The 12,782-nt window shown below is 39.8% G+C and overlaps 1 protein-coding gene across 2 annotated transcripts in view; it reads right to left on the bottom strand.

The window, feature by feature from the left end:
- Window positions 1–12,782, bottom strand: part of ADGRA3 (adhesion G protein-coupled receptor A3) — a 110,251-nt gene that overhangs the window by 19,359 nt on the left and 78,110 nt on the right. For both annotated transcript variants that reach the window (XM_066279429.1, XM_066279430.1), the window contains 2 exons: window positions 8,088–8,301; window positions 7,638–7,846 (listed from right to left, as the gene is read on the bottom strand). In XM_066279429.1, coding sequence (XP_066135526.1) covers window positions 7,638–7,846; window positions 8,088–8,301 — 423 coding nt within the window. The remainder of the gene's footprint in view (window positions 1–7,637; window positions 7,847–8,087; window positions 8,302–12,782) is intronic.

Raw genomic sequence — 12,782 nt, 5'->3', positions numbered from 1 at the left:
CTAAGTACCCGCACAGGAAAATACAAGAGGAGAAGCTTATTACCAGGAATGAGGAACAACAGGCCCCTGTGAGAAGCCTACAAGATTAGTCTGTGGTCTTAGAGTACTTGCATTCTGCTAACAGTCCAGACTGTTAGTGGGAAAAGTAAAAATATACATATCTCCATACTGGGGCAATGAGAACCAGTTAGATACTAAGAGGAGTAGACACATTCCCACTCAATCGGTATGAGAAGCGACTGTTACCAGTGCAGAAGGAATGAACAGAGGGCAAGCCTTCCATATCTGCGACTCGGACTCCACACTCCTCCTATGCACCGGCTGCTGCACATTCCCTGGAGGAGCTGTTCAGTAACACGTCGCCACTTTGTTGCTACCTATGTACATCATTTTGGGGCATAACAACAGGAGACACCACCAACGTGTGACGGGTGTGGAGTAAGGGCCAGAGTGGGAAGTATAAATGTGCCTTCCACGGTCCTTGGCAGAGAGTAATTCAGCACAGGGAACTGGGCATTATCTAATAAGACATCAGACCAAGCGCCACTGCAGTTCCCATAATATATTATATGCTGAATGCAATATTCACGTTGAAAAGAAATCAGTCTTTTTCCAAAGCCAAGTGAGTATGGCCCAGCACAAGACAGAAACTGGATTTGGAAATGGAGGGTGATGACTCCTAGTTCAAAGTCACGACTGGAGAAAGCACAAGGGCTACTGTCACAGGTCACAGAGGACACTGCTTCTACAGGGGCGTTCCTGGTGTCCCAACAAACCCGCCTGTCCCCAGTGCAGGAGCGCCCCTGCTGAGAAACGAGCCCGGGACAAGGGGCCGGAGAGCGGAATCTTCAAGCTTTGCGCGCCAACAGGCAACCTGAGGCTGTTAGCAGGTCCCTGTCAATCACCGATCATTACAGAATTTTAAAATCACTCTTAGCTTTCCAGCATTTAAAGCAAACAACTACTGACTGATTTGGGCCTGTGGGTCAAACGTTTGCCAGGGTTTACGGCCCCTGGAGCAGAGAGAACAAATAAGATATGAAAAGCCTATCTCGATAGCACAAAATTATTGAGAGCATACGACTCTTTAAGACGACTGAGAAGATCAGGATAGGCAAGTTGTTAAAGATCCCGAACAAGAAAAGTGAAGTAGAAATGGGAAGATCATTTTTCATTATACCGGTAAACGAATATAGGCTACTATAACCAAGACGTCTCTAACTACACTGTCCAACAAGGGCCACCAGGAGACACCCTCGAGAAGAAAAAGGGAGACTCGCTCACAGTCGAGTGTGACTGCAGTCGGAGATGAGACAGGTCTCTGCTCACAGGACAAGGGCTCGGCTCCGAACTAAACGCGCTCCGGGTCACTTTTCTCTATGGAACACGGTTTTAGAAAAATCTGAGCTAGGAAGTGAAAAGTAAGGTTGTCCACAGATGCTAAGCAGTATGAGAACACCTGAGAGAACATGGTAAGAATCACTATGATGAGGATTATTAAGGGCACAAATAAATGAAAGACCAGTTCTTGAAAATCTGTTTCCTTGACAGACAAAAATGCATATATTTTCAAGTTCCATCTAGCCCGACAATAACTATATATTAAGTGACTGGCAGTTTTAAGGAATTCATTAGCAGCGTATCAATAACAAGGATAATTATAAATCAGTAATTATCTAATGTCATCACACTGAGCAATGGAAGTAAAGAAATATATTAGGGTACCTTCTGTCAGAATATATAGAATTGTAAAGAGTTTACCATGAATTAAAAATAGATCTGATATTAGAAATATATTAAAAAAGACTATGACCCCTATGTTGCTTTTCTATTTCCCCTCAGAGACACAGACTGACCCGAGGACTCTGTGCTCCCCACTTCACGCCCGACAGAAAGCCATTCCCGCTTGAGTTAGGCACTTCAGTGTGAAAGATAAAACACAGTAAAGCTTCTTGAAGAAAACAAAGAAGAATATCGTTACGATCTTAAGGTGGGTGAAGATTGCTTAAATAGAACACAAAAAAGCCTGACCAGGCGGTGGCGCAGTGGATAGAGCATCGGACTGGGATGCCTAGGACCCAGGTTCGAGACCCCAAGGTCGCCAGCTTGAGCGCGGGCTCATCTGGTTTGAGCAAAAAGCTCACCAGCTTGGACCCAAGGTCGCTGGCTCGAACAAAGGGTTACTCAGTCTGCTGAAGGCCTGCGGTCAAGACACATATGAGAAAGCAATCAATGAACTAAGTTGTCGCAATGTGCAACGAAAAACTAATGATTGACGCTTCTTAGCTCTTCGTTCCTGTCTGTCTGTCCCTGTCTATCCCTCTCTCTGCCTCTCTCTCTGACTCTGTGAAAATAAATAAATAAATAAACATAATAAGCAGTATTAAAAAAAAAAAACAACAGGAAAATTAAGAAACTCTGTCCATAAAAAGACAGTATGAAGAGAAGAGGAATCAAGGCACTTCTGCAGGCTCGATGCCGGTGCCCCCACCCTGCTCCCCTTTGTACGTGCTGATATCTATTCCCCTGTGTGATGGTATTAGGAGGCGGGGGCTCTGGGAGGTGATTAGGTCATGAGAGGCAAGTCCTCACAAACTGGAGTACTGCCCACATGAAAGAGGCGCCAGGGAGACCCCTGTCCCTTACTACATACGTGAGGACACAAAGGGCCCCTCTAGACAGTGAACCCTGATCTCGGACATGCAGCCTCCAGAGCTCTGAGCAACAAGCTCCTGTTGTTCATAAACACCCAGTAGGTGGAATTCTGACACAGCAGCCTGCGTGGGAGAAGACAGGCGTGGGCTGGGAGACGGTCCCTGCAACGCACAAACCCTTTACGGGAAGGTCCTGAGCACTAACCACATCCACAATCCCGGTAACTCAGGAGAAGCAAGAGACAACCAAGTCAACAAATCAAAACCAGGCCAAGACTTACATGCGGAACCTTAAACAAACAAGAAACAAACACACTTCATAGGAAAAGAGACCAGAGGCAGAGGGTGGGAAGATGAGGATCATCAGCAGGGACAAACTCCCGGTTATACAGCAAGTAAGCACTGGGGATAGAATGTGCGACACGATGAATATAGTTACCACAGCTGCGTGGTTATTTAAAAGTTGATAAAAGAGTAAATCCCAAAAGTTTTCATCACAAGAAATAAAACTTTATTTTTTTTTTAAATCCATGAGCTAATAGATGCTAACTAAACTTTTTATGGTAAACATTTCAAAATATATGTAAGTCAAGTCACTATGATGTATACCTTAAACTTACACAGAGTTGAATGTCAATATCTCAATAAAATGAAAAGAAAGAGCCTGATCAGGCAGTGGTGCAGTGGAGAAAGCGTCAGCTAGGAGGATGCTGAGGACCCAGGTCCAAGACCCCGAGGTCACCGGCTTGAGCGCGGGCTCATCAGCTTGACCGTGGGATCACAGACATGACCCCATGGTCACTGGCTTGAGCCCAAGGTCGCTGGCTTAAGCAAGGGGTCACTCACTCTGCTGTAGCCCTCCAAGTCAAGGCACATCTGAGAAAGCAATCAATGAACAACTAAGGTGCCGCAATGAAGAATTGATGCTTCTCATCTCCCTCCCTTCCTGTTTTTCTGTCCCTGTCTGTCCCTCTCCTCTCCTCTATCTAAAAAAAAAAAAAAAAAGATAATGAAAAAAGGGCAAGACCTGAGTAAGAGCATCTTAAAAGGGGTCCCCAAACTGACAATAAGAAAATGAAGAGGTGCTCAATGTCTGTAGTCACCAGAGGAAGGCAAACGAAAGCCACAATGACATACCATAATACCACCACCGAAACACTAACATTAAAGATTTAGAATAGCAAGCCCTGGCAAGAATGTGAAGCAAATAAAACTCTCATTATGGGTGAGACCGTAAACCAACACAACCACTTTGGTCAACTATAAAGTAGTATCTACTAAAGCTAAATATAGGGACAGCCTACTATCCAGCAATTTCATTCCATCAAAAACCATGTCCACAGTAGAAGGCACAAGTCTGGGTACTGTCATACATGGATTAGTATGCAGGCATGCCGCTACATGCAAAACAAAGCTAAGTCTCACAGAATCAAGTCATGGGAAAGAAAGACACCAAACCCTCAGGAAGAACAGACGGTACGATTCTCATTAAGTAAGACAAAACTCATCTATCATGACAGCCATCAGAGGCTTGAGATGCTGCTGGGAGTGAACTAGAGAGAAACACGGAAGAGCTTCCAAGAGCTCAAGTGTGGGTCCTGATTTTGATGGTAGCTGAATGTTTGCTTTCAGCGTAGAATTTTCAGCACACCATACATTCAAGATCTGCGCACTCTGCTCAATATCGCAAAAAAAAAAAAAAAAAGGAGAAAGTGTCGGTCCCCTTTGATTACCAATTCCACTTGGTAATTAATCCTGCTGATTTTCTATTAAATGTGCAAGATAATATTGTATATGCAAGTTACTGGAAACAAAAGAGAGTAATATCTAAATAAATTATGACAGGGACCTATTCAAGGGTAAAGAAGAGTAAGGAAGCTCTTTTGTACTGATATGAGATTTCAGAAAGGAGATTTAGTATAGGGAACAAGAGCACAAATTTCTAGAGTCTGAATTCAGATCTCAATTCCAACACTAACTGAATATGTAAACAAGGCATGGTGCCTAATCTCTCTGTGACTTTCTTCACATGTAGAATGAGGATAATGGTCACAGTACCATACTTCATGATGTTGTTATGACAACCAACTAGGTTAATGCATGTGAAGACTTCAGAGGAGTGCCTACTACACAACTGCTTAATGAAAATTAGTCACCGCCATCACCATCACCGCCATCATTATCACCACCATCCTCTCACCATAAGATCTCATCACTATAAAGTCTACTGCTCTATGGAAATTACCATGCTGGGAAAATGTGGATTCATGAAAAAAAATGAAAGAAAAAATGGAAGAAAGTGTTTTTATTATGGTTTCAATACACCTGAAAATCTCTTTGACAATATTCAAGAAATGAATGTTAATGCTTACCTGCTGTTTTATGGAGAAAGTGAAGGGAGAGGGGTGAGAGGCAAGTTCTCACTATTCATTCATGTGTAGAAATAATTAAAAGGCTTGATGAATAGGAACTTAGTAAAATATGGTGTAAACAGAAACATGACTAGCGCTCATGTGCAATTATGTAGCAAATGAAGCCCAAGTTTGAGAAATCCAGCAAGTTTTACATAAACAATATTTAAAAGCAACCCTAGAGATGTAGAAACACATGAGTGCCCTTCAGTTTCATGGATTTCTGGGTGAACACAACAGCAAAGGGGACGCAGGGTGTAGAGATTATTATATCATACCTTCACCGCTATCACCAGTTAAACTACATACATGGTTTGACCCTGACCTTTATTTACCTACTCGCTATCTAGGTTGCTGGGTTGTTTTTTTGTTTGTTTTCGACTGGCCAGCTCCTAGAATCCCAGAATCCCTCCTGACCCAAATGGCTATCTCTAATCATCTATTTCAAACAGACCCAATTTCTGCTCTGGATCCCACGGAGCCCTGACAGATATGATGGGTTACTCTGGGATGGCTACTGAACCAAACTGTGGTATCTGTTCGAGAATTACAAATATATATATTCTTTTTGTCCCATGTTTTAAAATAGAAATTTCTTTGACTTGCTATATAAAACCAAGGTAAGTTTTCCAGAAAAACAGAACTTTATTATTCAAAATAGTGTCAAGTAGGGGAAAATATGTTGACTTCCAATTTTTAAAAAGAATTGCTTTTTTAGACATATCTGAAAGTAGGTATGGTTTCCTTTAACTTCCATTAATGTTTAATTAGCAACTCTAAAAATCCCACATATTAATTTTAATTTTGTCAATAATTTTAGATATGTTCCTCATTGCTGCCTCTAGGTGGCACAGTTATATTTAAGAAAAGCAAAAGAAAGGATATGCTTTGAAAATAGAAAAAAATCTTAGTACTACATTTTAGCTTAAAAGAATTGTGTATTGCCATTTTTTAAAAGATTAAAGTATGAAAGATAAAAGAATAGCTTATTTCTTCTGAAAAGGGATTACATTAATTTAAATAGTTTAGAAGAACAGCTAGGATGTTCGAAAATAGATGCTTTAAACTGGTATTGGATGAAATAAGAATAAAAGTTTCACACGGTATAAGTATGTCACTACCAGTGAAGCTTATAAAATTCCTTTTTTGTGTTTCATTTATTTTTTCCAACTTTTTCTACTTCTCTGTTAGATAAGTTTCAGACAAAGTTGTATCTATTATTTCTCCTTCAGTACTTCATTGCTTCTCGTTATTTTGTAATCAAAACCTAAATTAGAAAATACTTTCAAACTGAAAGAGAAATGCTTCATGCTTTATTCTGAAAGGTTACTACCAATAAAGTACGAACTTGTAGAAACCAAACTCACTCTTATAGAAATCAAACCTTTTCTAATTGTGAGGAGATTCCTAAACTATCAACACAAACTTGAAATCCAAGACGATAAAGGACTTACATAAATACAGCTGAGTCTAAATAGCAGAGCCTCTGCCCACTGTCCCCTGGGATTAATAACACGTAAGTGGATGTCACTGAAGAGACAAGCCGCACAGCCTGCTAAGTATCCTGTTTACTCTTCCTGTTTGACAGGTAGGCCAGGTATAACTAGGTTGAGGAGCAGAAAAAGACGAAACAGGCTTGAGAAAAATCTATTCCTATTCCAGCTTCTTTTAAGACCATTTCTAGTAGTAAAGAGCCTTTAATTTTTTTTTCAAGAAAAGAGTAAATCATAAAAAGCAAAATGTATCAAATTTCAAGGCTAGTTAATACTTTCACAAACTATTGTCTAGACAACAGGTTCAGAGCTGGAGGCAGAAATCAACGTGGGTGCCGGTACATCGGGAGAGCCTCCGGCTGTTTCCGAGACTTGTCTTCCAGGTTCATTAGCAATGCCCTCCACCATATTCTAAATACATGTATAGATACTCCAGGGTGTTTATATCTAATACTAACTGGAATATAAAATAAAAATTAGCATGACTAATTTGATAATTATTAGGTCACAGATCAGATTCACATAAATAACTCACTCGTGAAAAGACCTGTCCCTAGATACTTTAAAAGCTACAGTTACTTTAGTGAAGATTAATAACGATAAATAACAGAAAGCATCAGCTTGATTAGCATTAGAACTGCAAAGACATGACTTGTCTCAACACTTTGTTACTTGCAGTGTGACTAAACTGAAATTATCACCATTACTGTAAATTCAAAAGAAGACCCAAGAAAAATCTCTCTATTCACTGTTTATCTTTGGGCAAATGAGTCACTTAATGGGCTGACAGTTGGACTATAAAGATGTCTCCAAATCTGAAGGTCAAAGTCCAGGTGAACTGATTCACTTACAAAAGTTTACTGAAAATCCCTATACTAACTAATTTCAATCCTATACACTGCACTTGGTAGGAACTCAATTTCCCTTTAAAATCAGAATTACAGCAAACATCACCTTGTACTAAAAGGGCGCCATTTATGTTAAAAGTTTTAAAAGACAAATTTTTTTTTCCAGTTGAGTTTATGCATAAGGAACACACGAGAAGTCTTCATATCTATGCAGAGTGACACCGGCCATACCATTAAGACCGCGTAGTTGCTAAGGGAGTAGCACTGAATGGTGGTGATGTTCTCATCCGAGGACAGTATGTGGCACCCGTCCGACTTCCAGCCTCCCTGTCCGTTCAGCAAGTCGAAATCCCACTGTGCGGCCACGGCGTCCGCTCCGTGCGCGATGCGGCGCAGCGTCACATTGACGGGGATGCGGTGGCTGTCCACGTTCACGCCATCTGGAGAAAGGGGGACGTAAATGTATTTCAGAAGCAAACCTCATGAACAATGAAATGTCCACCCGCACCCAAACGAGGTACTGTGTAATATCTGTCTCCGCTGATGACTCATTAAAACAAGAAACAAAAAAAAAAAAAAGCAAAAACAAAAAACAAACCCAAGCAGCAGCATTTTAAGGAACAGTAAATAATGAAGTCGCACTGCCCAGGGACGAAAGGCTAGCACAGGCCACATGCAAACCTATTTTGGTGAGAATCACGGGGGTAACCACCGTCCGCCGTTTCCCATCATCAGCCAAATGCGTTGAGTTCCCGGTGGCCGGGAACAGCTTCCCGTTGCGGAAAGCGATGAGCTGAAGCTTGTAGAGAGAGTCATCCGCCAGTCTGACTTCCCTCTTTTGCTTTGGTGAGAAAAGGGACGGTGGAAGTTGAATTGAAGCTTCTACAATAGTATTCTGAAAACATTTAAAAACAACAACAAAAGGTTGCCGTATTAGTATGTAGAAACCAAAAAGAACATTTTAGATACTTACAAATGTCTTCTAATTACATGCTGAATACTTTTTAGAATGTATACATAAAATTTGATAAAAACAACTTATCAGTTAACTGACATGTCTGCACACTACATAACAGCATAGAAGCAAAGACCTTTAAAATAAGAAGAAATGCAATTCTATTTCAAAGTTAAAGAAGTAAACGAGATAATTTCAAAATAGAGTGGATTTTCCTATGATAACATATATTGCTGAAGTAGGCAGCATTAAACAGATCAGGAATTTCTGATCACTCTTTATATCAGTTTTACAATGACAAAATTTGGTAAGTAAGTCCAAATATAGCATATCACAAATGTGAGTATAATTAATTTGGGCTTATGAAACTTTTAAGGTGATTTATGATGGATTCAAACAGTCAAACAGGAAAAGAAAGAAATTATAAAACATACTAGAAGCTTAGATACAGCAAATTGTTTTAGAAGTTCCCCCGAGACTAAGAAACATATTACGTTTAGAAAAACATAGTAATGAATAGAAACAACAGAAGATGCTGGCTGGTCACTGATTATTTTTCAGCCTTTATTAGCAATTTTAAAAAATTATAAATCATTCAGCACTCAATAAAAAATAAATCTATAAACCCAGGAGGCAAATAATTATCTATCTAAAATAAAATTCCCTATCTTAAGAATTTATCACAGTCTTTCCATTGGCACCAACAGACCTCTCTCTCTCCAATCCAAGGTTCACGTTGCCAGTGGAATTTCCTCTTAAGAAATAAATATGATCATGTTGTTTCAGTTTCAATAACACCTTGGTTCTCTAATGATTAGAGAATACTGACCCAAATCCTAAGTGCACCATAACATTTGGATAAAATCTGTGTCTCAAATTCAGCTTTTAAGACTCCCTATTCCACAACCTATACTCTGGCCATACTGAAATTCTGTTTTTTTGAGCTCTCATCCGTTTTGTATGCCGCTGTGAATACTGCACAAGCCAGTGTCTCTGGTTGAAATGCTCCACTGTTCTGCTGGTTATACTCAAACTAGTCAGATCTGATGTTTAGCAAGACAACTATGTTGGCATTGTAAAAACCAGGTCAAGAGGAGAGAGGTTGGCAGCCAAGAGAAGGATGCTACAAAGTCCTTCAAACTGGACTTATTTTCTTTTGTTTTGGACGATTCATTGCATGTGTCCTCAGTATACTGCTCCCTTTTCTAGACTCATGCAACATTCTGTGCCCGTGTGCAGCATAGCTAACACCTGCAGTCTCCCAGTGTGCCTTATTCTCTCTCTGCTCCTCCGGCTACAATAGGGGGAACTTGAGGTACAATCTCACTTGTTTTTCTAGACTCTTCCTCATGTTAATAATAGTTCCTTGGCACTCCTGTTTGATCCAAGTAGCCCACTGTTTATAAAATTAAGAAAAGTCTGTGTGACATCTTTATGTAAAAAAAAAAGGTTGCCTGACCTGTAGTGGCACAGTGGATAAAGTGTCAACCTGGAAACGCTGAGGTTGCCGGTTCAAAACCCTGGGCTTGCCTGGTCAAGTCACATATGGGAGTTGATGCTTTCTGCTCCTCCCCCCTTCTCTCTCTCTCTCTTTCCCCTCTCTATAATGAATAAATAAAATCTTTATAAAAAATTTTTTTAAAAAATAAAAAATTTAAAAAAAGGAATACTTAAGCAAGTAAATAATTTTTAGAATTAGTCTGGCTGCTGTGCTTAGAACGATGTTAGAACACATCGGATACCCACAGTTTTGGATACTCATAAATATGTTGAGTACAAGTATTTCGAAAGTTTGAATACTGACGGTTTAGATCTTACTTTCAAACAGAAGGTGCCAAGAAAACATTTGAAATATTTCACCTAAGGAAATGCATAAAAAGTTTTCTAAAATTCTCACAAATATAATCTAGTGGGGAAACAAGGTGTATTCTAAACTCATTCACTAATCCAGTAAAATTCTATTAAGTGTATAAATTTCTTTTAAGTATAAAATGAGGCATTCAAATAAGGAAAAACATCAACAAATTCATAAAATTCTTGAATGCAAAATGAACTGAAAACAAAGCACAGTTCTCTGGAAAAGTATTACTTATGCTAAATGAAAAATTTTAAAAATCACAGTAATATTTTCTAAAAGAGAGTTGAAAAAGGAAATAACATGTATAATTTCTAGAAGTACAAAAACTTTTTCTTCACATGTTTAAACTTGTAAAACCAACCAAGCAACAAGAACAATTTAAAAAGCCCAAGGACATAGACGGCTAGATCACTGAGAAATGAGGACTACATTCAAGGCTGCTCCATACTGATGGCTTCGATGATACCCTTCCGAGTCAATACCGAACACTACTAACCACTAATTACCTGCTCCTTGTGACGGAGAGAGGGAAGCCTGGAGGTTTGGCAAGGCAAAGCTCAGCTTCATCGATAATATTGAGAGTTTTATAGTAACAGTGGAATGCCTGTATATTTAATTTTTTTTTTTCCTTTTCTTTTCTGAAGCTGGAAAGGGGAGAGACAGTCAGACAGACTCCCGCATGCGTCCGACCGGGATCCACCCAGCACGCCCACCAGGGCGACGCTCTGCCCACCAGGGGGCGATGCTCTGCCCCTCCGGGGTGTCGCTCTGCTGCGACCAGAGCCACTCTAGCGCCTGGGGCAGAGGCCAAGGAGCCATCCCCAGCGCCCGGGCCATCTTTGCTCCAATGGAGCCTTGGCTGCGGGAGGGGAAGAGAGAGACAGAGAGGAAGGAGGGGGTGGGGGTGGAGAAGCAAATGGGCGCTTCTCCTATGTGCCCTGGCCGGGAATCGAACCCGGGTCCCCCGCACGCCAGGCCGATGCTCTACCGCTGAGCCAACCGGCCAGGGCTATTTAATTTTTTGAAGTGTTGATCATTTATTATGAAAAAGTTAAAAACCTAGTTTAAAAAAAATCACTGAGACACATGTATTTAATTTTTTACATTTATCATGATTATAAAACCTTTTGCAACTTGGCCTGAAGGACCACAGGGTTTATAATTTCATTGAAATATATATTTGTGTTTTAAAGTATGGATTGCAGCAATAGAAATAGACGTAAACACATGGATTATAGCTAACAAATGAGGAGACTCATTCTGAAAATCCTTTGGGAAGACATGTTTCCGGTGTCTAACATTTATTATCGGAAGCTCATATGCCACCCATGGGGAAATGGACAGGGGACTTGAAGCAAGGAACCAGGACTCGGGTCCAGGCTCACGACAGAGCAGCTGCCTAACATCGCCCGGCGTTATGCCCCTCCCCCCGCCTCAGCTGCCAAGCAGCTAGTGATCCCTCTATCAGCGATGTGAGGACCAAACGGGACCATGACCAAGACAGTAACAAAGGGCAAAGGAACTGTGGTTGGTATTTTTATTCTTATTACTGCCACCAGGTGGCAAATAATTATCTGGAGGCTGATTTTCCACATAATCTAGAACCTCATCACGTTTTTACTTCTACAATCCTCGTATTAATTTCAATACTAAAAACTGACAAAGGATGAACACACATGAAATCAATGTTACTATAGAGCTCTTATAATGAATTTCTCTGCTAAATTGCAAAAATTAGGGGATATTTCAAAATGAATATGAAGCAATAAAAAAAAGAAGCATTTGATTTTTTTTTATTAAACAAGAACATCAGAAAAGCCAACAACAAGTCAAAGAAAGTTGTTTGATTACACAAATGAGATGCAAAACCATCTTTTATATCATTGGTGAAAATGCACTAGACAGAAGGCTGAAAGTACTGGAGTGTCTGCATGTCCCCTGATCCCCTAATTTTTGTGAACAGTGTGTGTGTGTTTGTGTGTGTATATATATATCTGGAGTTCCACCACCATGTAATAAATTAAATAAGTTAAATTAAATTAATTAAATTTTCCTAAAATCCTAATGTGTTTAAATCCATAGAATTTAACACTAAAATTAGAGTCAACGAATTACCTGATTCAAAAAAATAAAGTACTAATTTCTCCATGTTTTCTTGACTACCTACACACTCAATTTTAAACAGAGAGGATGGCAGATCTTAATTATTTTTTGTACATAGTTTGTTTGGAACTATATACCACCTTTTCATTATCTCCTCAAGATCAATGGGGATTATGTTTGCCTTTAGGATTAATATTTCTAACTGACTTTCTTTGCTAATAAGTGTGGCTCTTAATTTTTATTCAACAACATTTACCGAATGTTGCATTACTCTGCTTGGCATTGTGCAGCATCTAGAAACACACCATAAAACAAGCATGGTTCCTGTCCTCAAATCTCTGTGATTTAACAAGAAAGAGACCACAATAATAAAACAGTAAGAGCTAACGTTTATCATATGCTTCCTCTGTGCCAGGCACTGTTATAAATGTCTATACTTTATCCTCACTTAATCCTCTCA

Source organism: Saccopteryx bilineata, chromosome 5 (genome assembly GCF_036850765.1).
Source record: "Saccopteryx bilineata isolate mSacBil1 chromosome 5, mSacBil1_pri_phased_curated, whole genome shotgun sequence".
Classification (NCBI taxonomy): Eukaryota; Metazoa; Chordata; class Mammalia; order Chiroptera; family Emballonuridae; genus Saccopteryx; species Saccopteryx bilineata.
This window is presented reverse-complemented; position numbering and strand designations above follow the sequence as displayed.